This window comes from Nuphar pumila, chromosome 2, assembly GCF_984573655.1.
Source record: "Nuphar pumila chromosome 2, dmNupPumi1.hap1.1, whole genome shotgun sequence".
In the NCBI taxonomy this organism is placed as follows: Eukaryota; Viridiplantae; Streptophyta; class Magnoliopsida; order Nymphaeales; family Nymphaeaceae; genus Nuphar; species Nuphar pumila.
In genome coordinates, this window is record NC_143250.1 from 4,019,451 (window position 1) to 4,043,670 (window position 24,220).

Consider the following 24,220-nt stretch of genomic DNA (forward strand, 5'->3'; position numbering starts at 1 on the left):
GACTGACGATCCAAACGAGATCCAGGAAATTCCCCTTCTCACCCTCTCCAAATTTCCAACTAAAAAACCTTAACCTTCCCCCCCTTTTAACCAATCTCCCGCGATTTACTTATCAGCGATAAATTCGCCCCCATGTCACTCTTTATAACGTTCGACACCTGTGACCTGACTCTGTTTGAAAAAGTTATAAAATAACAGGACAAAAAAAAAGTTATAAAATAACAGGACAAAAAAAAAAGGAAAGTTCATCTAAAAGACAATCACATTAATGCAACGCTGCCAGTTGAACAACGGGGAGGAGTTCCACGTCAGCGAATTAAACCTCCACGCGTGGAGCTTTGTGGGGTTCCACGCTGACCTTATGATCTTGGCCGTACACGTGTTCTAATGAAAGGTTGGGTCTTTGCCAAAAACTAGCCGTTGGAGGGAAAGGTCGAACGTGGCGAGCGGAGAGTGGTGGGAGGTCGGTGGGGTAAGATTGCCACGTCGGACAGTGGTATGTTTTTTGAAGTTTTATTTTAAAAAAGGACTGTGGATTTTCGGGTAGTGCTCCTCAACGGGAAGGACCCGAGTGGTCAGGATCTCGATGCGAATTTGAGCTGATGGGACAGGATCCGGATATGGGTCAGCCTGGACGGGTCTGCATCGGGTTACCCGTAAGCTTGGTCGGGTCTTGATTGACGCAGGTTGATTCCGAGTAGTCGATACTCGATAGAAATGCCTTCTGTGGACCTAATACTTGAACCCCTTAGATCCAAACACACTTGACATCAGAGGCCCAAAGAGTAGGGCTGGTAAACGGGCCCAGCGCAGCTTGTTCAGGCTCGGATCGTTTACCATTTAACTCAGCTCGAGCTCAGTTCGTAGACCAGCTGGCTTGTACAAAGAAATTTTTTTATACCTCTCATCTACATGCCTTGTAAACAAACCACTGATAACCAGATCTTTGGGTATGGTATAGGGCTAGGATTCAGGTTTAATCGGGTGTACTATAAGAGAAACCATACCCGGACCCGATAAGAACTACATGAACCAGACCCCGTAAAATAATATTTTTTATCATTTTTACATTGAAAATTGAGGGTTATAATCAAAACTCGGGTCGGGTCTGGGTTAGGTATAAAATTTCACAAACTATATCCGGATCCATGTATTAATCGGACCTTCGGGGCCAGAGTCTTAATGGGGTTTTCTTATGATGCTATACTCGAACCCTGTAGGGCTTGGCCCAGGTCAGAGCCGGACCTGTAAAGAGGCCAATGAGGCTTGGGCCTCAGGGCGGGCCCCTGGGCCTCAAAAAAATTTAGGGGCCCATTGTTTAGGTAGTTTATATAATTATTTTATATATTTTTATTTAATATAATATAAATATTTAGAATATTATATTTGTTTAATGTGAATGCAAATTTTATTGTTATTTTGATTCTTTAAAAAAAATTCAGAGGCGTTGCCCCCGAACTCCTACTATTAATAGGGGGCCCATTTTTCCCTCCACCTCGGGCCCCATAAAACACAGGTACGGCTCTGGCCCAGGTAAACCCAAACCATTGACACCCCTACATAAGACTCAGGTAGGACTCAAGCTTTGACCTGTATGACATAGGGCTTGTCCTCCCAATTCCTTGGGGTGTTGGTGCATCAACTGCATCTGAGATCCCATCCAAAAGACAGACTTCCGGCCCAATGTTGTCAAAATCGTGTCGGCTATAGAATCGTTGGGCCAATGATTCAGATGAATCGGCCGATACCGATCCTCAAGTGAATCATTATGAATCAGCTAAAATAATTAAAAAATATTCTATGTCAATCAGAACGTTATAGGTGTAATTAAAACTATTAAAAATTAATTAATCTGCTAGAATAGGATTTTTACAAGCTTGTATATATAAGCCGATTTTGGCTAAATCGGCTTATTTTATTAGGGGTCCGAATCGGCCCCTTTCACTGAATCTAAAGTACGTCCGGCAGAGCCAACAGAGTTTTACGCTGCGAGGACAATAACCGTAAGTACGTCCGGCAGAGCCAACATGGCAGGGTCTCTGTTCATCGGGATGATTAAATATCAAAAAACAAATCTACCCTATTGGGTCCTAACCCAGTCAACCAAATCCTGGCCTTAGAAGGCCAGTGTTTGTGATTGACGACCAAGTCTAAGCTTAAGCTTCAGAATAAAGTTTATAAGAAAATACCACAAATTTTATTTTCATAGTGCTAATATCACGATGGCAAAGCAAGAGTTTCAGAATAGGTGATATTATGAAATTATTGTGTTATTGTGTTTTTCTAAATAATAAAATCACAATATTTTCAAAACATCAGCAATATTTGTGACACAGAAGCATATCACCAAGCGGGGACAGCCCTTCGAAATTAGAGTTGTGAAAAAGAAAAAGCATTAAAATGTTATATTCGTTCTGCCTACAATGCAGGTTTAGATCAAGAAGTCATTGATTAATATAAAAGGCTTGAAATATAAAAAATAAAAGTAAAAAAAGCACTGAAAAAATAAAAAATCAACGCCGTTGCCGGGGATCGAACCCGGGTCACCCGCGTGACAGGCGGGAATACTCACCACTATACTACAACGACTGCTGTTGAGACGGTAATGTCTTTTTATTTATATATTAACATATTAAGCATCACCTTCAACGTCTACCACAGTTTGACTACGAGAATACCGGCCCAGATTTGGTCTCCCTATGAGGGTATCTTTTCCATGTTCGACTTAGATATATAGGACAACAGGTCCAACTCTACATCCACTCGAATGGGTCCTATTCCCACCTCACAATCAGACTACCTCTCCCACTCAAGTGTGGTCGTAGATTTTGGAGCGCCTCTGTCCTCCCTGGCTCTCTCATCCTTTGCACCTTTTGTTTTCTCTGATCCTCTTTCAAGAAGGCGTTCTGTGCTTTTTGTGATTTCCTCTGTTCTTCTGAAGGTAAACGTTCCATTTTTCTGAATGAGTGCATTTTTTGCAATTTTCTACTGTTTTTAACATTTTATGTGTGTCAGAATTGTGAATGAGAGAGATTATTGTTTGACATTTTTCTGCAGTTTAGCATTTTTATGTATTTTTCTGCTGTTTAACATTTCTTGCATTTTTCTGAATGAGGGAAATTATTGTTTGGCATTTTTCTGCAGTTTAGCATTTTTCCACGGTTTAGCATTTTTAGCATTTTAGCATTTCTGCAGTTTAGCATTTTTTTGCATTTTTCTGCAGTTTAACATTTCTTGCATTTTTCTGAATGAGAGATATTACTTTTTGAGAGATTTTATGACAGATAAAAAAAATGATGTGAAAAAGCAGCAAAAGTTTTTGTATAACAATAGTAATCATGTGAACTTTTGTAATATTACTTCAGGCTCATCGCCTAAGGTTCTTTTTTGTTCCAAAATTAATATACCAATTCATTTGGCATATTTCTTTTCATTCATCAATTTATTGTCATGTTTTTTTACGTTGGAAAAGGCTCTATGCGGGAGGAAATCTATTTTGGATTTTTCATGCTTGGTTTGCAGGATTGAGTTCACCTGGCTCAGGCTTTTTGATACAATTGGTGGGCCTAGATAGTTCACCTGATGTTTTCTTTAACCCTATAGCAAAGATGGCTGGGTTTTGAATCTTTTCATGACGAGCATCATGATTTTTGCATATGTAGGAATTTTGCATTTGCGATATGAGCTCTGAGAGCTTTTCAGTTTTCAGGAGTCTGAAAGATTTACTGATTTTTGTTTCAGTGGTAAAGCAAGTCACGCTTTGTGAATGCATAATGTTTCAAGTGTTGCACAATTTTATATGGCATAAGAAAACATATTCTTCTCTTTTCTTATTTATAATGGGTTAACCATAACACACTGATATATGTTCTTATCTATGTTGTACAGTTTTTGGTTTTCTTGATAGACATACTGCAGGATTGCTCCCATGGGATTCCAACCCAAGAAGAACTACCATTTGTTAGCTAGTCGGAAATTTTTTCCATGAACAAACAAACAAGCGAAAAAAAAATTCTTTGGCTTCCAGCCTGTTTTTCTCATGCTACACAAATAAGCGAAAAAAAAAATTAAAAACTTATATCAAAACTTCTCATAGAAATTTTTTCTTTTTCTATGAGAGTTTTTTTCGCTTCCAAACGCACCCTAAAGGTTTCAACCGTGATATCCAACCACACAAACTAGAGGACTCAACCAAGATATCCAGATATATCTAGGTATTCTTGGTCGAGTCACTTGAAGCATAGCTCATGTTCCTTAGCTTGGTGGAAGTAAACCACACAAACTTCTTGCTGGACATCAAGGGATAACAATCAGAAATCAAAAGAAGCATGTAAATCAGCCCCAAGGAGTTTGGCCTAGTTGGATGGGGCCTTGGCTGCTAGGCAGTTAGTCAGGGTTCCATTCTCACGGTCGTTAGCCCCTTTCATTATTAAAAGGGAAGAATATTATGCATCATGCCCATGCTGAAGCAAGTCTGATTCCCAGGGGGGCAAGGAGTGTGCCACCGGTTTACACCATTTGGAATAAGACCATAAAGTATGGCAGGTTTACACCATCTGATCCCAAAGGTAGTTTCCCAGTTCTTCATGAAAAAAAAGTATGTAAACCATTTTTTCCATGACATTCGATGAAATAATTTACTAGAGAATCGAAGAATTTCCTAACTCCCCACCAACATTTTTCTCCTCTAAAAAGAACTAGCCGCAACATAATCGAAAAAAAATTCCCATATGGCTAAATCTAAAGAATTATAGCCAAAAGAAAAAAATCCAATAACGAAAGGCAAATCACCTTACCAGGATGCTATGTCACAAATCTCGCTATCAAGAAAATCTTGCAAGGGAAAATCTGTGATATTTTTTTTGTTTTTTAAGAAATTCTAGATAAAATATCATTATATATTCATATATAAAATATAAAAATGTAAAAGCTTTGAAGAAAATGTATAAAATATTGAACAAATATAAAATTTTATTTTGATTGTAACGTTTTCTAAGACACCGTATCGGGTCAGAGGACGATGCCTTGGAAGCCATTCATCCATGAGATGAACGGCAAACCAAACTCCACCAAGAAAATTTGTGTGAGATCCATATGAGAAACAAATCATCTAATCCTGGTGATTAGCTTACCGTTCATCACATGGATGAATGGCATCCAAGGCACCTCTGACAAGGGTTGGGATCAGGTGATATTGAAAACCATTATTTGATGGTACGAAAATGCCCTCGAGAAAAAAACCCTGACGGCATGTTTGATGCATCGTTCCCAGCAGGATTCAGACGAAAATCCAGCTAGGAACAGCGATATCAGACAAACATTGGAAGCGGCAAACGGCATTCTGCATGTCCGCCACGTCCATAATTGTATGTAATTTTCGATCCACCTCCCCCCTGTTACAAAAAGAACAGGAATGGAGGGGGCGAAAACGGAAAAAAAATGCATCGACGGGCACGCTGCGCTCGTCGATGCGTCTCTCTCTCTCTCTCTCTCCAAGATCTCGGTTCCAACGGGCGATTACTCCAAATGGAGCGTTCCACACCCACAAAGTGTATAGATCGTTGCTCCCCCAAGAGGCAGATTGGTTCCCTGAGCGTGCGTTATGGGGTAAGGGCCCTTCTCCAAGATCTCGGTTCTTGGCTTGGTTAATTTTGCATGATAGGGTTCAGACTCACAGTTATTTAAAGAAGTTGGGCTTTCAGTTTCCAAGTTGGTGTGTGTTGTGTCAAGCTGCTGAAGAAACTACTTTTCATTTATTTTGGTCCTGCCCAATCTTTGTGGCCCTATTTAATAGGACGTGGAGATCTCCGAACGTAATTGTCAAAGAAGAGTCTTTTGCGCTTGATCTTCTCCTGGGCCCTATTGAAATTAGACGATGCAAGCGGTGGAGACTGATCTGGAAGACATGGTTGCTTACTACTTGGTGGTTTGTTTGGATGGCACGCAATGATGCTACTTTCCGTCAAATTCCGGTCATCTTTAATCATCTTGTCCATAAAATCCTGGTTGATGTATATGCAATATTACGTATGCATCTTAGAGACCTCTCCTCTCATCTGAACGACGTTCACTCAGCGGTGGTTTCTTCTAATCCTGCGGATCCTGGTTGAGTAGGCTTTGTTGTTTTGTTGCTAGCTGTCTGTAGTTTCTTTTCTTTAGCTTTGTTTTTTCTATATTTTAGCTTTGTTTCTTCTATGTCTGGTTCATGGGTTCAACATTTTGTTGATCTTCATGAGTATTAATGTTGATATTCTTTCGGCTCTCTCTCTCTCTCTCTCTCTGTGTGTGCAAGGGTTCCATCGGAGCGGCGCGTGGTAGCACCACCGCCTCCGGTGCCAAGAGTGGGCGTCCCTTCGACAACACAACGGGTGGCTCCTCCTCCTTGTCTGCCACTGGCCACGGCGACTCTGTCGCCTCGTCAACGCCCCTCGGCCCATCCCTCCATGTCCAGAGCCTGTCCGACCCTCTCTTCACCATGGTGGAGCTTGGTCGATGGAGTCTGGCTTCCCAACCCCTCTCTCTCTCTCTTCACCGCAGTGGAGCATGCCAGATCGTCTATTCAACGAGTTGGAGCTTGGCTACTCAAGCATAAAAGAGAGAGGAACTCCGAAGTGAGGAGAACGAGAAAGCACAATGGTTCCCCTGCTCCTCCTCTTCTGCGAGTGCTTCTTTTTTGTATTTGAGTGTTTTAGGTCATTTTCCCTATGTTTGAGGGTTTTTCTTTGCATGGGTAGAGCACTTGGTGAATAAGCATTGTTGGTTTTGTTTTGGGGGTTTCTCTTCTAGATTTTTTTTTTTCATTTAGCAGATGTACTCGTAGGAGCTCCTAAGTAGTTAATTTTCTTATGCTCTGGTTAATTGAATTTTTTTTTGCGTTTATTTCAATTGAAAAAATTGTGTTATTGTTGGGTTTTGTTTTGGTTAGAATCATGTGATTGGTTTTTTCAATTCTCTTTCATCAACTCTTGGAGGTTCTTTTTGATGGAGATTCTTCTGTCATTTTGTTTTTAGGGGCTATGGTTTGCTTGGGTTGAATGGATGTGGAAAGTCTACCCTTCTTACAACAATAGGCTGCAGGGAGCTTCCAATTTCTGAACGCATGGATATCTATCACCTCAGCAGGAAAATTGAAGCTTCAGATATGTCTGCCTTTGAGTTTAGTGGAAGGATTTGATACTTTATCTTGGTCATAGGATAGGGTTAAAAATATCAATTTCAATTTTGTGTTGGTGGTAGGAGTCACTTTTTGAGGATGTATCGTTGAAAATAGCAGGATGAGAATGCGTAGTTGCCAATGAATTGTCATTGAAATAGCTAATATTTGAGTGTTATTGTTTTTTTATAAATGGGTGGTGTGGGGAGTTGGTGCTATGGCAACCCTTTGGAAATCGATTGAGGTTAATAAATACTTTGTTTGATGAGGTTGGTTGTTTGCCATTCTTACAGCTGCCAATGAGCCATCATTGAAATAGCTAATAGTTAAGTGTTATTGTTTTTATGAATGGGCGGTGTGAGGATTTGGTACTATGGCAAATCTTTGAAAATCGTTTGGGGTTAATAACAACTCTGTTTGATTGGGAAAGTAGTTATTTTTCATTCTTAGTTGATTTCTATCATGCAGAAAGAAATATGAACAATATTCATGTCTTTGAGCATGGCGGATAGACCCTCTATAATTATGCTATAATAAGATACTTAATTAGATTTTAGATATAATTTCATAATTGGATCCATATCAGGGCAAAAAAACATAATAAACTTGTTAAAATATGTTAAATTGTGGATGGATCGGGTCATACGATCCAAAATAAAGTAATTTGACCCATTATCCATGATTGTCCAAGTTGTCTGCACATCATCATCAAACAACAGACATTTGGAACATAGCATTTGAGTACGGTCCAAACAAACATTGGACTTGGAATAGTTGTTACGGAATGAAGAGAACCAATGTTCTGTGTTGTTTCGTTCTTTTTGTTCATTTCGTCCAACTCTAGACAAGTCATCAAACATACCATGATGCTACGAAGATGCCCTTCAAAGGAGCCTAAAAGAACTCCCAGTAGTGCTCATTGTTGAGGATATAAGCGGAAACAAACAGACGGATCGAGTCTTCCCCATAAGTGTAAATCGATGAAAACAATGCGACGATGACAGTGGAAATAAAAAAAAAATCAAACCAACAACACACACAACGATTTACGTGGTTCTTTCTCAATTGAGATACGTCCACGACGACTGATAGGTCAACACCTTTCACTATCTTCTTGCAAAGATTACAAAGTGGCCAAAAGGCATAAGCCTTACAAACACACGAGGTGTAACAAATAAACAAGAGGATATACCTCACTGAAGAACAAAGAACGGATGATCTGAAGAACCAGCTTGACGAAACTGTCCTGGAAAAAGTGTAACAACACTTCTTGCTCTTGTTATCTCCGCACCCTTTTGGTGCCCTAAAAGTGTTTCTCACACTCTCTCTCTAATGTTCTGCGTGCACCCAACGACGCTCTGTTTTCTCGCTCATCCATCCCTTAAGTAGAGGATGAGACTCGCAATAAATGCAAAAAGACTAAACGTCTTGCACAACTTACGAAGCGCTAGGAGCATCAATTGCTATTTCAGCAATACTCGCAAATCACCATGTTGCGATGCCACAAATCGCTATCCAGTGATGACCACAAATCGTCATGCAGTGATGTCACGAACCAATTTCCAGTTGAAGCCACAAATCGCTATCCAACGATACTCCAAATCGCTATTCCGCGATAACCAAATCACTATCCAGTGATACCACAAATCGTTGTCCGGCTGACATCACAAATCGCTATCCCGTGATAACCACAAATCGCTATTCCAGCGAATACGAAGTCGACTTACGCAGCTCCAAACCCAAACCACAAATCGCTGATCCACAAACTCTGAACAGCTGAATCTTCATTTAGCTGAGAGGACATCTACAAATCGTTGTTCAACGAATATGAAAAATGTCCTCAACAAGATCAGGCGACGTGCTTGAAAGAGACTGCAACGAATAGGGCTTGGAGTGCGGCGAATTGAATAAGGAGGGAAACCCAACAATTCTCCCCCTTCTCAACTTATGTGGAAGCTTCTTCCATTCCTGCTAAGAATCGATACTTTTCATGCTTGTCCTTGGGCAATGACTTGGTCAGCATATCTGATGTGTTGTCATCAGTATGCACTTTCTTCAGTTGCATCAGCTTTCATTCAAGGCATCCCGAATCCATTGATATCGAACATCGATATGTTTTGATCTTGAATGAAACGAAGAATTCTTGCTCAAGTGAATTGCACTCTGGCTATCACAGTGAAGAACATACACTTCTTGCTCCAAGCTCAACTCTTGTAAGAATTTCTTCACCCACAACAACTTCTTGTTGGCTTCTGTAATGGCGATGAACTCAACCTCTGTAGTGGAAAGAGCTACACACTTCTGCAATTTTGACTGTCATGCAACTGCTCCCCCTGCAAAAGTAACCAAATACCCAGAAGTAGACTTTTTATTGTTTACGTAACCAGCTATATCAGAATCTGTGAACCCTTCAAGAATAGGTTCACCCTTTCCAAAGCACAGACTCATTTTTGAAGTGCTCTGAAGATACCTCAGAATTCATTTCACTGTTGCCCAGTGTTCCTTCCCTGGATTTGACAAAAAATGACTAACAACTCCAACAACATGAGCTATGTCTGGTCGAGTACAAACCATAATATACATCAACGAGCATACTGCTGAAGCATAGATAATTTTCTGCATCTCGATTCTTTCTTCATCATTTGCAGGACATTGACTTAAGCTAAGTTTGAAATGACCTGCAAGTGGACAATTAACAAGCTTTGCTTTATCCATATTGAACCTCTCAAGAACCTTTCTGACGTATTTCTCTTGCGATAACCAGATCAACCCATGTGATCTGTCACGAACGATTCTCATCTCAAGAATCTGCTTTGCTGGACCTAAATCCTTCATGGCAAAGGTCTCACTCATATCCAGCTTCAACTTATTTATTCTGTTGATGTCGTGGCCCATAATCAGCATATCATCCACATAAAGCAAGAGAATGGTAAAATTATCATCTGAAATTTTTTTCACAAACACACAGTGATCTGTGGAGGTTCTTGAATATCCATGCTCAGTCATGAAGGAATCAAATTTCTTATACCACTGCCTTGGTGCTTGCTTCAATCCATACAAGCTCTTCTTCAGCTTGCAGACTAGGTGCTCTTTACCCTTGTCAATGAAGCCCTCAGGTTGCTCCATATAAATTTCTTCTTCCGAGTCACCATGCAGAAATGCAGTATTCACATCAAGCTGCTCAACTTCTAAATTCATGTTTGCAGCTATACCGAGCACAGTTCGGATGGAGGACATCTTCACAACTGGTGAGAAGATCTCATCAAAATCAACTTCCTTCTTCTGAGCAAAGCCTTTCACTACAAGTCGTACCTTGTATCTAGGTTGGGAGTTGTTGTCGTCAGTCTTCTGCTTGAAGACTCACTTGTTCTTTAACACCTTCTTTTTTTTAGGTGCCTTAACCAGATCAAAGGTGTAATTCTCATGCAATGAATCCATTTCTTCTTTCATTGCCTTAAGCCACTCAGCTTGGTTTGCATCCTTCAAAGCTTCTTCAAAAGTTTCTGGCTCACCTTGATCTATAATCATCACATACTAATTTGATGAGTATTTCTTGGATGACTGTTTCTCCCTGGTAGACCTCCTTATCGGAGTCTGAGGAAGTGGCTCTTGGGGTGTTGGATCCCCCTCAACTTCTGTCTTAGTACTTCCTTCCTTTGCATCATCATGAGGAGGTGACATCTCCTTCACGAAATCACGAACAGTCGGTGCATCAATGGGATCTATGTCAACAAGATCACCTTTACTGGACTCTGATAGCTTAGACCCACCAATGTCTTCAATGGTCTGATCTTCCAAGAAGACAACATCTCAACTTCTGACCACCTTCTTATCAACAGGGTCATACAGTCTGTAGCCAAACTCTTCATGTTCATAGCCAAGAAAGATGCATTGTTTGGCTTTTGGATCAAGCTTGGACCTCTCTTCCTTCGGAATGTGAACAAATGCTCTGCAACCGAACACTCTCTAGTGTCCATAGGAAGGTTCTTTCCCAGTCCAAGCTTTCTCTGGAACATCTCCCTTCAAGGGAATAAAAGAAGATAAGTTGATGAGATCAACTGCTATCATCATTGCCTCACCCCAGAAAGATCTTGGCAATTTAAAGTGAGACAACAAACATCTGACTCTCTCAAGAATGGTGTGATTCATCCTTTCAGCAACTCTATTCTGTTGAGGTGTCATCATCACAGTTCTTTCATGCTTGATGCCATGATTGATGCAGTACTGATCAAATGACTTAAGTTATTCACCGCCATTATCCAAGCGAACACACTTCAACTGCCTGCCAGTTTCTCTTTCAGCCATAACCTGAAAGTGCTTGAATATATATAGAACTTGGTCTTTAGTTCTCAGTGTATAAGCTCAGACTTTCTTTGAGTGATCATCAATGAAAGTCACAAAGTACAGTGCACCACCAAGTGTCTTGACCTTCAAAGGTTCACATACATCAGAATGTACAAGATCTAGAACATGAGATTTTCTAGATGCAATGCTTCTATGAAAAGAAACTCTATTCTGTTTGCCATGAAAGCAATGAACACATGGTTCTAACGATGTACCTGCTGCACCTGCCAGGAGCTCTTTCTTGGCCAAAACTTGCAGCCCCTTCTTGCTCATATGTCCGAGTCTTCTATGCCATAATTTTGTGGACAAACTAGTCTCCACAGCATTCACAACACTCTTGCAGATCTTCGCTTACAAAGTGTAAAGGAAACATGCCTTAGTCCCTCTGGCTACTACCAATGAACCCTTGGTTAGCTTCCACCTTCCATCACTGAAGATGTTGTAGTAGCCCTCATCATCCAACTTTCGGGCAGAGATCAGATTCAGTCGGATGTCTGGTACATGCCTCATGTCTTTCAACAACAACTTGCAGCCAACGCTTGTTTTCAAGCAGATGTCGTTTATGCCAACAATCTTTGACACATCTTTATTTCTCATTCAAACATTACCGAAATCACCTTGCAAATAGAAAGTAAAGAAGTCAACCCGTGAGGTAACATGAAATGAAGCTCCAGAGTCAATCACCAAATCAGTCTCCTGACCGATCAAATTTATGTTGGTGCCATCACATACAACCATGAGCTCTTCTTCTGTGATTGCGGCGGTGGCACCCTTCTTCTCTTCTGGGCTCTTCTCTCTGCTCTGCTCCTTGAACTTGAGTTTCCTATAATCCCTCTTTATATGCCCCTTTTTGTGGCAATAATAGCACTCAATATCTTTTTTTGAGCTCGAGTGTGAGTGGCCTCTAGATTGGCCACGAAAGTGCGGGGTCTTGCTCTTACTCCTGCCTCTTCCGCTGTTTTCAACCACAAACGCCTCGGGTGTAGAAGCAACACCTGATGACCTTCTCCTGGTCTCTTCATTCAGCAGACTACTGGTAACTTGACTCATAGTTACCGTTCTATCAGGTGCAGAGTTACTAACAGTAACCACCAACGTTTCCCAACTCTCAGGAAGGGAACTGAGGAGCAACAAAGCTTGTAGCTCATCATCAAAAGCGATCTTCATTATGGCCAGCAGATTCACAGTCGTTCAAATGCTCTACGATAGAGCTAACATCTTTATACTTGAGGTTTACAAGCTTTCGAAATAGAAAAGCCTTGTTCACTGTCGTCTTTCTGTCGTAAAGGCTTTCTAGTTTGGTCCAAAGACCATGCATTGAAGTTTTTGTAGAAACATGATAAAAGACACTGTCGTCTATCCACTGCCGAATGAAACTGACCGCCTTTCGGTCTAGCTTTCTCCATTCGTCGTCTTTCATCTCTTCTGGTTTGTCGCTGACACCCTCAATGGGTCCATCCAGATATTTACAAACTAAGAGGTCTTCCATCTTAGTTTTTTATGTCATCTAGTTTGTGCCATTCAAACTGATCATACGTCCGACAACAATGTTTTTCATGACTTCACACATAAATATACAAACCAAAAAAGCTTTGATACCAGATGTTGGAAATATAAGCGAAAACAAACAGACGAATTGAGTCTTCCCCACAAGTGTAAATCAATGAAAACAATGCGACAATGACAGTGGAAATAAAAAAAAATCAAACCAACAGCACACACAACGATTTGTGTGGTTCTCTCTCAACTGAGGTACGTCCACGACGACCGATAGGTCAACACCTTCCACTATCTTCTTGCAAAGATTACAAAGTGGTCAAAAGGCATAAGCCTTACAAACACACGAGGTGTAACAAATAAACAAAAGGATATACCTCACTGAAGAACAATGAACGAATGATTTGAAGAACTAGCTTGACGAAACTGTCCTGGAAAAAGTGTAGCAACACTTGTTGCTCTTGTTCTCTTCGCACCCTTTCGGTGCCCTAAAAGTGTTTCTCACACTCTCTTTCTAATGTTCTGCGTGCACCCAACGACGCTCTGTTTTCCCGCTCATCCATCCCTTAAGTAGAGGATGAGACCCGCAATAAATGCGAAAAGACTAAACATCTTGCACGACTTACGAAGCGCCAGGAGCACCAATTGCTATTTCAGCAATACTCGCAAATCACCATGCTGCGATGCCACAAATCGTCATGCGGTGATGTCACGAACCGACTTCCAGCTGGAGCCACAAATCGCTATCCAACGATACTCCAAATCGTTGTTCCGCGATAACCAAATTACTATCCAATGATACCACAAATCGTTGTCCGGCTGACAGCACAAATCGCTATCCCTCGATAACCACAAATCGTTATTCCAGCAATAACCACAAATCACTATTCCAGCGAATACGAAGTCGACTTATGCAGCTCCAAACTCAAACCACAAATCGCTGATCTATAAACTCTGAACAACTGAATCATCATTCATTTGAGAGGACTTTTACAAATCGCTGTTCGGCGAATACGAAAAATGTCCTCAACAAGATCAGGCGACGTGCTTGAAAGAGACTGCAACGAATAGGGCTTGGAGTGCGGCGAATTGAATAAAGAATATTGGAGATGCTGTTCGTCTTAAAAATGAATGACACCCATCAAACACTCTTTGCGAGAAAAAATGAGCATCTCACTGGTACAAGTTTGGATGCCGTTATCTTTAGATCAATGTCATCCAAGGGAGCTATGACGGCACTACTGTAAGAACACACTCTGGCCTGATCCCTTCTCTTTGATAGCGATGTCCATGTTGCGAGTTGCAACTGATTTTGTTCGTGTCCATGTCCGAAGCACATTCTTTAGATCATTGTCATCACATTCTTTTTTGTTCGTGTCCATGTCCTAAGCACGCGTTTTGCATGGTCCGGACCCAAATCTGGGTTGCTGAGCTATGCCACAATTGCCAAGCTCTTTCACGTGTATTCGCGATTTTGTAGGTTGGGATTGGGCTAGAAAAATGAGATGATCTGCTAGTGCATCAGCTCATGTTTGGCTTATAAAGCGCTCGTTAAAACTCATCATTAGGGCTGGGAAACAAACCGAGCCACTCGTGGTTTGACTCATGTTCAGCTCATAAATAACTCCTTCAAACTTGTAAAATAGGCTCAGCAAGCTTGATATGAACAATAGGTACTCGGCTCCGCTTGGCTCGTATAAGCTCATTAGGCATTAGAAAATATATTTTAGATATACTTTACATATTGGTTTTTATAATCCCATTTCTTTTAGATCTAAACCAATGTATTTTTTCTGTAAACAAGCCAGCTCAAACTCAGCTCCTTTAATTCTGACTCACTATGAGCTCCAACTAGCTTGACTTGCTACAAGAACACTTCAACCTTGTCTCATTCAGCTCATTTACCAAAACTACTCATCATATGAGGCTCAGCAAGCAAGATACATGTAACAAATGCTCAACTCGTAGAGGGTTGTTAATTCTATTTTATATCATAGAGCATAGATATTTGAAGTTTTTGACTTATAAGTAATAAGTACGACTTCAAAACAATGTATTTATTTTGTAAATGAGCAAATTTGAGCTTGGGTCAACAGGTTTAAAGTCCAAATTCCATTATTTTTACAAAGGCTAGTATGCATAGGATTTGGATTGGTTCAGGAATAAAACTGGTCTGGGTATATATCGGGTTTGGCTTAGGGTCAGTTTGGTTTTGCATCATGTGAAACCATTTGGGGCTTTGGGTTGTGTTTTGAAAAACTGTCGGATCTAAACGGGTTTAATTGACTCTATATTTATTATACCCAAGACTCGACCTGTTTTCTCCATGGATCTAAATTTTAGACCCGACCCAAACCATAGGTTTATTAAAAATACGTCAGGTCAGTTCGGTTCGTGTATACCCGACCCAGTTACACCCCTACATTTTGGTTCATCCAGATCCAGCTCGTTACGCTGCTCATCGGACCCTGTTTAGATCAGGGTCTAGAACCCACCCACTTGGACTCCTAAATCCGAACCGTTTACCCCTCTCTCTCTCTCTCTCACAGTGGCGCGCGCGATAGTGTTAGACTCTGCAGAAGAAGGATGGAGGAGAAGATGGGAGAAGAGGAAGAAGACCCATCGTCTTCGGGCTCCGAAGGCCAGCAACAACAGAAGGAGGAAGAAGAGAGAGGAGGAGGAGGAGCAGGGGAGTGGTACGGATGGCCTCCTCTTCTGAGGTTCGACGTCTCTCCCTGGAGGACCCACCATTTCTACCGCCAGTTCAGGGGCTCCTCCTCCTCCTCTAACCCCAACAATTTCCTCAATGGAATCAAATGGTAAGCAAAACCAACCAACCATTCTCTCTCTCTCTCACGCTCCTCCTCTTTTGCCGCCCTCTGGGCCAGCGGCTCCTGCGTGAGCCCGTTTTGTCTGTCTGATGTTATTTTTCTCTACTGCTTTCTTTTATTTGTTTTGGCTTTTGCTCTTGTTCAGTTTATGGGTTCAACATTTTGTTGATCTTCATGAGTGTTGAATTTCTTTCGTCTCTCTCTCTCTCTCTCTCTCTCTCTTTGATGAAGAACTGGCGGGGTTTCCTTAGGTCTCCAGATGGTTCCTGTTTTCTCGCTAGCTTGGACGACAACTCTCTGCGACTATTCGATTGGTACCACTGCATTGCTTCCTCTCTCTCTCTCTTAAGACGTCTTGGAGTTAGTGCCTTTTGTTTCTCCTAACCTTGTTAATTAAGTATATTCTGATTCAATTCGTTGTGTTATTGCTATCATGTTCTTCTTTTTTTGTATTGGCAATAGAAAGGTATTCTACCTTCACTCTTTTTTATGTTATGCAGCACAGATATTGCTAATGGTACTCATGTTGCCTATGATTATGCATCAGAGGAAGGTAAGATTGCAAAAATTAACATCTCGTAAGATGAATACACTTGATTGGAACATCATCTGAATTTGAATATTCTATCATGCAGTTGTTATACATGTTTTTGTTTTCATATTTGATTCAGATTAGAGTCCTTTATCTCCTATTGATCTGTGCTTTCATCTTCATTGAATAAAAGTAGCTCTCCAGGACTGATGGTCAAGCAATCGCTGTTAACGTGATAAAGCAGATACCCTGTGATTAAGCTTGAGAAATCTAGGGCCTGTTTGGTCATGTCTCATGAGATTCGGGCTCGTGCAAATGAGAATAAATTTCATTGGCATGGCTAAACAAACATCAGAAAATGAGCAGTGAGAAACCAACTCTCATTTGCCTCTGCAACTGAGAGTTGTTTTCTCATTTACGTGAGAATCAAAATCGCAAGGGGCCTCTTCTGATTCTGATTCATACGGGCTCCAAATCAAAATTGATTTGGAGTTGTAGGTGGCCCAGCACACGAAACGTACCCTATTCTATGAGCACCCTCTGTAGGATGAATGAGTCAAGAACATGATATCCCAAAAGCTATTAATCTCTAGAGGCCTTCCCCTGTAACCCACAACAGCAACCTGTATTTTCATTCTTAACTTTAGTGGACAATGGATTACCAACCTAACTTTGATTGTTACCTTTTCTCGTATATAATGTTGCAAGTTGCAACCTGTCACTTCCATGTGTTTGACATAAGTGGTCCATAGTCCATACTTCCTACTCTTTTGTTTTTGTTCCTACTTTTTTGTTTTCTTGGGAAATAATTATGATCATTGATGCAGTTGCAGATTCATATAATTCAAAGCTTGTTATTCAGGAGGGAGAATCTGTATACAACCATTCTTGGTACCCCTTCATGCATTCTTCAGGTGACTTGCCATTCATGCCTTTGGAGTATTTGCTTATGTCCCCTATCTCATTATGTTGGAAATTATTCATTTCTTTATGTTTCAAGAAACAAAATAGGCTCCCAATCCTTTTAGTGAATAACTTGATTACATTTCAGACCCAACAACATGCGTGTTTGCAACTACTACTCGCGATCACCCTGTTCATCTCTGGGATTCTGTATCTGGTCAGGTACATAATTTGTTGCACCCGAAAGACTTCCATTATTGGACACTTTCTAGATGCTATAATTCTCATTTTGTGCCAATGCAGCTCCGTTGCACATACCGTGCATATGATTCTATGGATGAAATAACTGCAGCATTTTCAGTTGCCTTCAGCCCTTCTGGGATAAAGTACTTTATGTGTACATTACATATGTGTTGTTTTTTGTTTATTATTTCATAGTTGCATATTCATTACTGGGATTGTTACCTTCTCTTTGGTAATGTGATTTTCTGTGTAGGTTGTTTGCTGGATATAACAAGGCTATCAGAGTATTTGATCTTCATCGTCCTGGTCGAGATTCTGAACACTATCCAACCGTCAATGGAAATAAAGATGGACAGTCAGGTACTTCATATAGATGCCACTTTCTTATGTTAGTATTATGTCATTGTGAATACCTAGTTGTCATGTTGTCTTATTGTGAAACGTCCTGGAAAGCCCCACTTGGAAAATATGTTTTGTTTTACTATTGCTTATAATATGCTATTTTGCATGATGGTATGTTTGAGAAATATTACATTAGGGGACCAGCTCCTCTGATGTATTTTTGTAGCCTTACCATGTTCACCATTGAGACACTTCATTTTGAAGACTCTATTGTTCAGATAGTAAGTGACAAGCTTTGATACCTGGCAGTTGGTAAGACGTATGATATTTATGTGTAGTTAAGATATATCAAAGGGTTGATATGGCTATTAAATGAAGCTTGGCATTATTAGCAGAATATAGACTTTTTCAAAAGCTGATCTCTTGCTCTGGCATACTCATATAGCATCTCTTCTTGTGCCTATGCTTGTAGGATGTATCCAATCAGTTCTTTCTATATTTGAAGTTTGTAATAGTTGATGGATATGCAAGGGATGCCTTGTTGACTACTAGCATCTCCAAAGCTAATAAATACAATAAAAAAATATTGGTTTGACAATAACATCTTCTTGAACTTTGCCATTATATGTGCCAGTCTTCAGCCTATGCATAGTTTCATAAGTTCATGGCTTCACTCTACTTAAAAAAACTCATCTCTTTGCACTTCCATTAGCTATCTTGGCATCTCTTATTTATGGACTCTCCTCTGTTGTTGGAGATTTGGTCTCTGCTAACTTTCTTTCCAGAGCATTTGACTATCAGTTGCCTTTGACTTTACATGCCTCTTCATTGTTTACTTGTTGCAGGGATTGTATCTTGCATTTCATTTAGTCCTTACAATGGGATGTTTGCAGCAGGGTCCTATAGTCAAACTACTGCAATTTATGCAGAGAATACAATGGAACTTCTGTATTTACTGCATGGACAATTAGGTGGAGTTACCCAGGTACTCAAGAATCTAATTTTTGCACGATTTCATAGGATAACATCTTCATGAACGTTCATGCAATTTTCTACTTACAGGTTCTATTTTCAAAGGATGGGAATTATCTATATACAGGAGGCAGAAAGGTAACTTCAAGGCATTTGGATCTATTACTTAATCCATGTATTGCTCCTATAAGTCACAAAATGCGTGTGTATTTTTTGCTGCATTATGGGTGTGGAAGAGATGAAGGTGAAGCTTGATTTGTTTTATCTGAAATGTCACAATTACAGTGTCAGTTTTGAATGAGAACTCCAAAGAACCTGACATTAACAGAATTGAAGAATATAAATGACATTGAATGGACAAATGACTATGCTAGGTCCATTATAAGCCAAACAGTGTCTGAAGGTGAAGTGGGTGCAGTTCTCCTTGAAAGAGAGATTGACCTGTATTCAACAGATATGCCAACACTATACAACGATATATATTAAGATAAAATCATTACGCCTAGAATTTAACAGTAAAATATTACTGTTAAATTCACTTGTGCAATTTAATCTCCTTTTATATATTGTTGTATGGTCTCAGCATTTCTCATGAATAGGGCTGCTCTTATTTCATGGAAAGTTGTATCCACTTCACCTTCTGATACTGTTTGGTTTATAAAGGACTTAGCTATGTCACATGGGTGCGGGTGCGGCGCAATTTTAAAAATTTTGGACACGGGGACTCGGCTATATATATATATTTAAAAAATATATATATATATATATATAATAATAATAATATATCTTGTGTGTATATATGTGAATATTGTCCTCTAAAGTTTGGCACCAGCATGAGTGTTTTTATAAACTTTGCAAATTGTACTTTTGCCCTTGCAGAAAGGGGGATCCGGGGGCTCCCCCCGGCACGGGTCCCGCTGCGCGGTCAGCGGACGGGGGGCCGTAGGGGGGCAGCGCTCCCTGGATTTTTTTTTTCTGGGGCTTATGTTTGAGACTCATGCTATATGTATAGTTTTTGAAAAAATATATAAAAGATCATTTTTATTTTGTTTTTTACCTTCAAATGGACATTTTTGGACTCAGTCAACATTGACCGAGTCCAAAATGTGGACGGACTCGGTCTCGACTCGTTGACCGAGTCCGACTCGGCATTGACCGAGTCCGGGCCGTGTCCGAAGCCGCACCCGTGTTGGGGCGTGTCGACTCGGGTGCGGCGCCTCCCTAGCCGAGTCCGTGTGACATAGGGACTTAGGATAACTATTTTTCAATCAGAGTCATTTCTATTTTTCACCTATGTTGCTCCTCTACTTTGAATATGTTAGGTGCATTGGTGTACTTTTTACATGCATGTAAAATCTTTCTTGGGTCACTCATCAGCTTGTTTCTCCATGCAGAATTTGAGTCTTGTTGAAGACTTTATGTATGGTATTTTTGTCATTTTTTCCCCTTGATTGGGTATTTACTTTTAGGCAGGATCTATCACTTGCTTTACTTTTGTTTCCTTCTTTATTCCTGTTTATTATCAAAATTAATGTCACTGGTTCCCGACAGGATCCTTACATATTATGCTGGGATGTTCGCAATACTGTCAGTATCTTGTACAAGTAAGAAGCCCACTCTCAAGCATTAGAATATCTACTTCTTTTTTGTCACTCTTGCTAGTCTGAATGTGTAAACCCCAAATCACAATGCGTTTTAGGGCGCTTCAAGTGTTATATAAAAGAAATTATTTTCTTGATTCCAAGTTGTCCTTGACTATTGATTTGTTTAATTGAAAATCTTACACCAAAGTTCAAGGCTCTGCTGATTCATGAACAATATAATCACTTAGTGACAACACTCAAGCATCTTAATGCTAATGTGGAAGACTTGGTCTGGACTGAATAGTTAAATATTGTGTGACAAGGACTTCAAATACATAGATAAATTTATGCCTGCGAGATATCTTTATCTAATAAATGTATGTCTATCTCAACTCCTTGCAGAGGAAGATGATCTTGAGTAGTAATCTGGACCTTGTATAACACATTTTCAACACCAGCCTAGAATACAAAAGTTCACAATCCTGGGCTGCTAGTTCAGTCTTTCTTTATGTGGACTGTATACTGTATGAGCCAACTTGCTTTACTAATCCAAGTGTCAGTTCCAAAACACTTTTTTTATCCAAATTTTTCTTTTGTTGAACATCACAAACTGATGTTATTCTTGCTGTTCACCTTCCAGATAGATATTGTACTAAATGTCTTGAAATTTTCATTGTGTCTTGATCTTCTACTCCGGCTATTTGCTAACATTTTTGGTTTTGGTAACTCAACTTTTGGCCAGAATTTGAGGTGTTGATCTCACAAGTCTATCTACAGAACCACATAGATGATGGGTTCTGTAGCTGGTATAGTTTTTATGAAGTCTGCACTGTTGAAGTGTTGATCTGTCTTGTCATCGTTATCCGATCTTTTCTCTGTTTTGTGAATGCTGGAGCTGTTCGATTCTTGTTTATCTAAAGGGTCTCTGAATTGCATCAAAGCTTTGCTAACAACAATTTATCTGGTTGGATGGTGCTCAAACAGATAAATTATTGTAGCATGGATTGTGATGAAAATGATTTTAACTTTAGCAAACAGAAATGTTGTTTGTAGCTATTTTTGGTTTATTTTCAATTGATTCCAGTTCGGTTTACCGGACAGAAATGTCTTGCTTCCATCCAACAGATTTGAAGTGTCAACATTGTTTGTTTGTTTCATAACCTTAGGTTGTACAGATCATCAGGATACACAAACCAGAGAATAGCGTTTGATATTGAGCCTTGTGGGGCACATCTTGGCACTGGAGGGCAGGTCTTCTCCTGTTGTTTTGTTTCTTGGATTTTCCTAGTTGACCATTGAACATCATATTACAATTTGTTTAGTCAACTTCTTTGAACAGGATGGGCATGTTCATGTCTATAACCTTCAAACTGGGCAGTGGACTACAAGCTTTCAGGCTGCATCAGGTGAGTATTCTCCCTATTAAATCTATTTTATGTTCTCATTTCCTTTGTAAAACTTATCATCTTGATACTTTCTTGAAACAGATACAGTAAATGGATTTTGTTTCCATCCATCCCTCCCGATGGCTGCTACTTCATCAGGACACCGTAGGTTCCTCATGCCAGATGGTGATGAAGAGAGATTAGTTTTGAGTGGTATCTTCCTACCCTCTTTCGCTTCTATCTTAGTTTCTTTCTCTTCTCAGCCTTTTGTGGTTTCCATGTGAAATCCTTTTATGAAGAATTTATCTAGTATTAACCAATGGTTCTTTTGCCTAGGCCCTAGAGGCTAGAATCTGTGATTTCCTTTTTTTTTTATAGATAAGCTAGGGGTTTTTGAACCTGAGACCTCTTCATTAAGATTGTGCAAACCTAACTGATCCAGCTATCTTATTCTACCCTAGAATCTGTTCATTGAACATACAAGAGACACTAGTCCACTTTTTCTCCCATTATCCTTTTATATAAGCTATGAACTAATTGTGCATTTCGACCTGAAAAGTTTGACTGATTAAGTTTTGCAGTTTGATATCTGTCCAGTGTGTGTGATTCTTTTTCTCATGCGACAGGAGAAGAGAACTGTGCTTCCATTTGGAGTTTCGCTTGGACAACTGATTATTCTGCGAGTGTTGAGGATTCAAATGCCCATGCGGGATGTGATGACTCCAACATTGTTTGGTATCATACTTAAAACTGCCTTTTTTCATGTTTTTATTTTATTTATTTTTTCAAATTTTGCATATTGGTAAATATCTAGTAGTGTACATCTCGTCTCGTTCAGGCATTTCATTGTCCTTCATCCTTGTTTTAGAATAACGAAGGTGTTTAGGCCAACATTTAACCTGTAAATCATGGCAGTGGCATCTGCTAGGTACAAGTGGAGTATTGGATCTGCTTAGCAATTAACAGAACCTATGTAGTGGTCTAATGCAAGATTTTTTTTTTGTTCTCATCAGATAATGTAGAGCTATCTTCTTTCATGTGGATGCAATGCTGGCCAAGGTTTCTCTGTTGAGATGGTAAATGTACCATTGCACCATCTGAGATGATAAACAAAGTTGGAAGCATTTGAAGTACTCTGTGTTGCTCTGTTATGCCACTTCAAGATCTTACAAAAGATATAAGGCCCTGTTTGGATTATCGGCATCCATGATAGCTGGGGAAGGAAGTATGGAATCCACAAATCCAATGGATTTGATATTTCCCACCTTGCTTGTTTGGGAGCACCATCAAAATTCTGGCAAAAACTTTCAAATCCATTATTGAAGCTGTTTGGGAGGATACGTTTATTTCATAGTTACCTCTTCATGTCCATGGATTCCAAACAGACATGCAAATGCTTAAATCAACTGATACACTCAAATGATGCTTGCCTTATTTCCATCTCCTTTGAAATTGCAGCCTCACATATAACCTTCATTATGTAATTCCTCTCCATCTCATTCTCAAAATTGTTTGCGTGAAATCCAGAGCATTGTAAATAGCTCTGGTTGCAGAGAGCCTGACATTTTGTCTCATTCCTTGGACTACAGCAGTGAGAACAAAATTGACTTGATCCTGTTCAAGGTCTTGAGGAGAAATCTCCTGGCAGACGTAGTCAAAGTGTCTCCAGAGTTGCCTGCTTCAGCCAATAAATAACACCTTGCAGATTCTGAGGAGGGGAAGTCATTAGCAAGAAGATGGCAAATGAGATCGGGCCACTCCTTTCTAGGAATTTCAATTGCAGCAATCTTGGGGATGACCTGAGAAGAAGTATGCCTTGCTTCTTGTGCAGATGAGGCAAATAAACATTAGAAAGTCGCCATAAATCGATCCACAAAATATACACAGCAAAGGACGCCATGTATCACCAATTCATCCATACCCACAGATTGCAACAATGATATTATCACCAAGAGATCCAACCCCGCGCCTAATTTAACTACACGAACGCAAAATACATATGAATCCCAAAGAAGCAAAGCAAACCCACAAGCGAGAACCACGTTTCTTCTCGAGAAAAAGTGATTCAAAATACACCAACAGAACAAAAAAACCAAGTTTAACAAAATCCTTGCGCAATAGGAAAAATGGGAAACCGCCAAAAATCTCCAGAAAGAACCCAAAAGCGAGAACAGCAGAACCATCAGAACGCAACCTCAATATAGGAAAAAAAACAGAGAAAAAATAACAAGAAATATGTCGAGGACGTTTCCGTTCTCGACCTGGACGTTAAGAGGGTACGTGGGGCTTTATTGTGGGAGATGGGGATTGCATCCTGAAAAAAAGAAAGCAGTGTCGGCGTGGGTGTTGTCGACTACCACCTACTCATGGTGGTAGTCGAATCGTGGAACTGGCTTTGGCTTTTCCCATGTCAGTTCCATGATTTTAAGCTTTTC

The 24,220-nt window shown here is 40.1% G+C and overlaps 1 protein-coding gene and 1 non-coding gene across 2 annotated transcripts; one reads left to right on the forward strand and one right to left on the reverse strand.

Moving 5' to 3' along the window:
- Positions 1-2,517: 2,517 nt before the first annotated feature.
- Positions 2,518-2,589, reverse strand: TRNAD-GUC (transfer RNA aspartic acid (anticodon GUC)). The gene has a single exon. It is a non-coding gene; the product is annotated as a tRNA-Asp (tRNA).
- A 12,991-nt stretch (positions 2,590-15,580) lies between these two features.
- LOC149844523 (uncharacterized) lies at positions 15,581-23,214 on the forward strand. The gene is made up of 15 exons (XM_089997260.1): positions 15,581-15,813; positions 16,077-16,139; positions 16,326-16,378; positions 17,185-17,271; positions 17,409-17,482; positions 17,564-17,646; positions 17,757-17,863; positions 18,691-18,830; positions 18,908-18,955; positions 20,369-20,421; positions 21,567-21,651; positions 21,740-21,806; positions 21,888-21,998; positions 22,412-22,520; positions 22,799-23,214. Coding segments are annotated over exons 1-15 (1,314 nt in total). The 3' UTR covers positions 22,800-23,214.
- Positions 23,215-24,220: the final 1,006 nt, after the last annotated feature.

Excerpts from the sequence above, each read along its gene's own strand:
- LOC149844523 (XM_089997260.1), top strand. The coding sequence starts at position 15,581 with ATGGAGGAGAAGATGGGAGAAGAGGAAGAAGACCCATCGTCTTCGGGC. Across the intron at positions 17,483-17,563 it reads GGGATTCTGTATCTGGTCAG|CTCCGTTGCACATACCGTGC; the intron begins GTACATAATTTG and ends GTGCCAATGCAG. Across the intron at positions 17,864-18,690 it reads AAATAAAGATGGACAGTCAG|GGATTGTATCTTGCATTTCA; the intron begins GTACTTCATATA and ends TACTTGTTGCAG.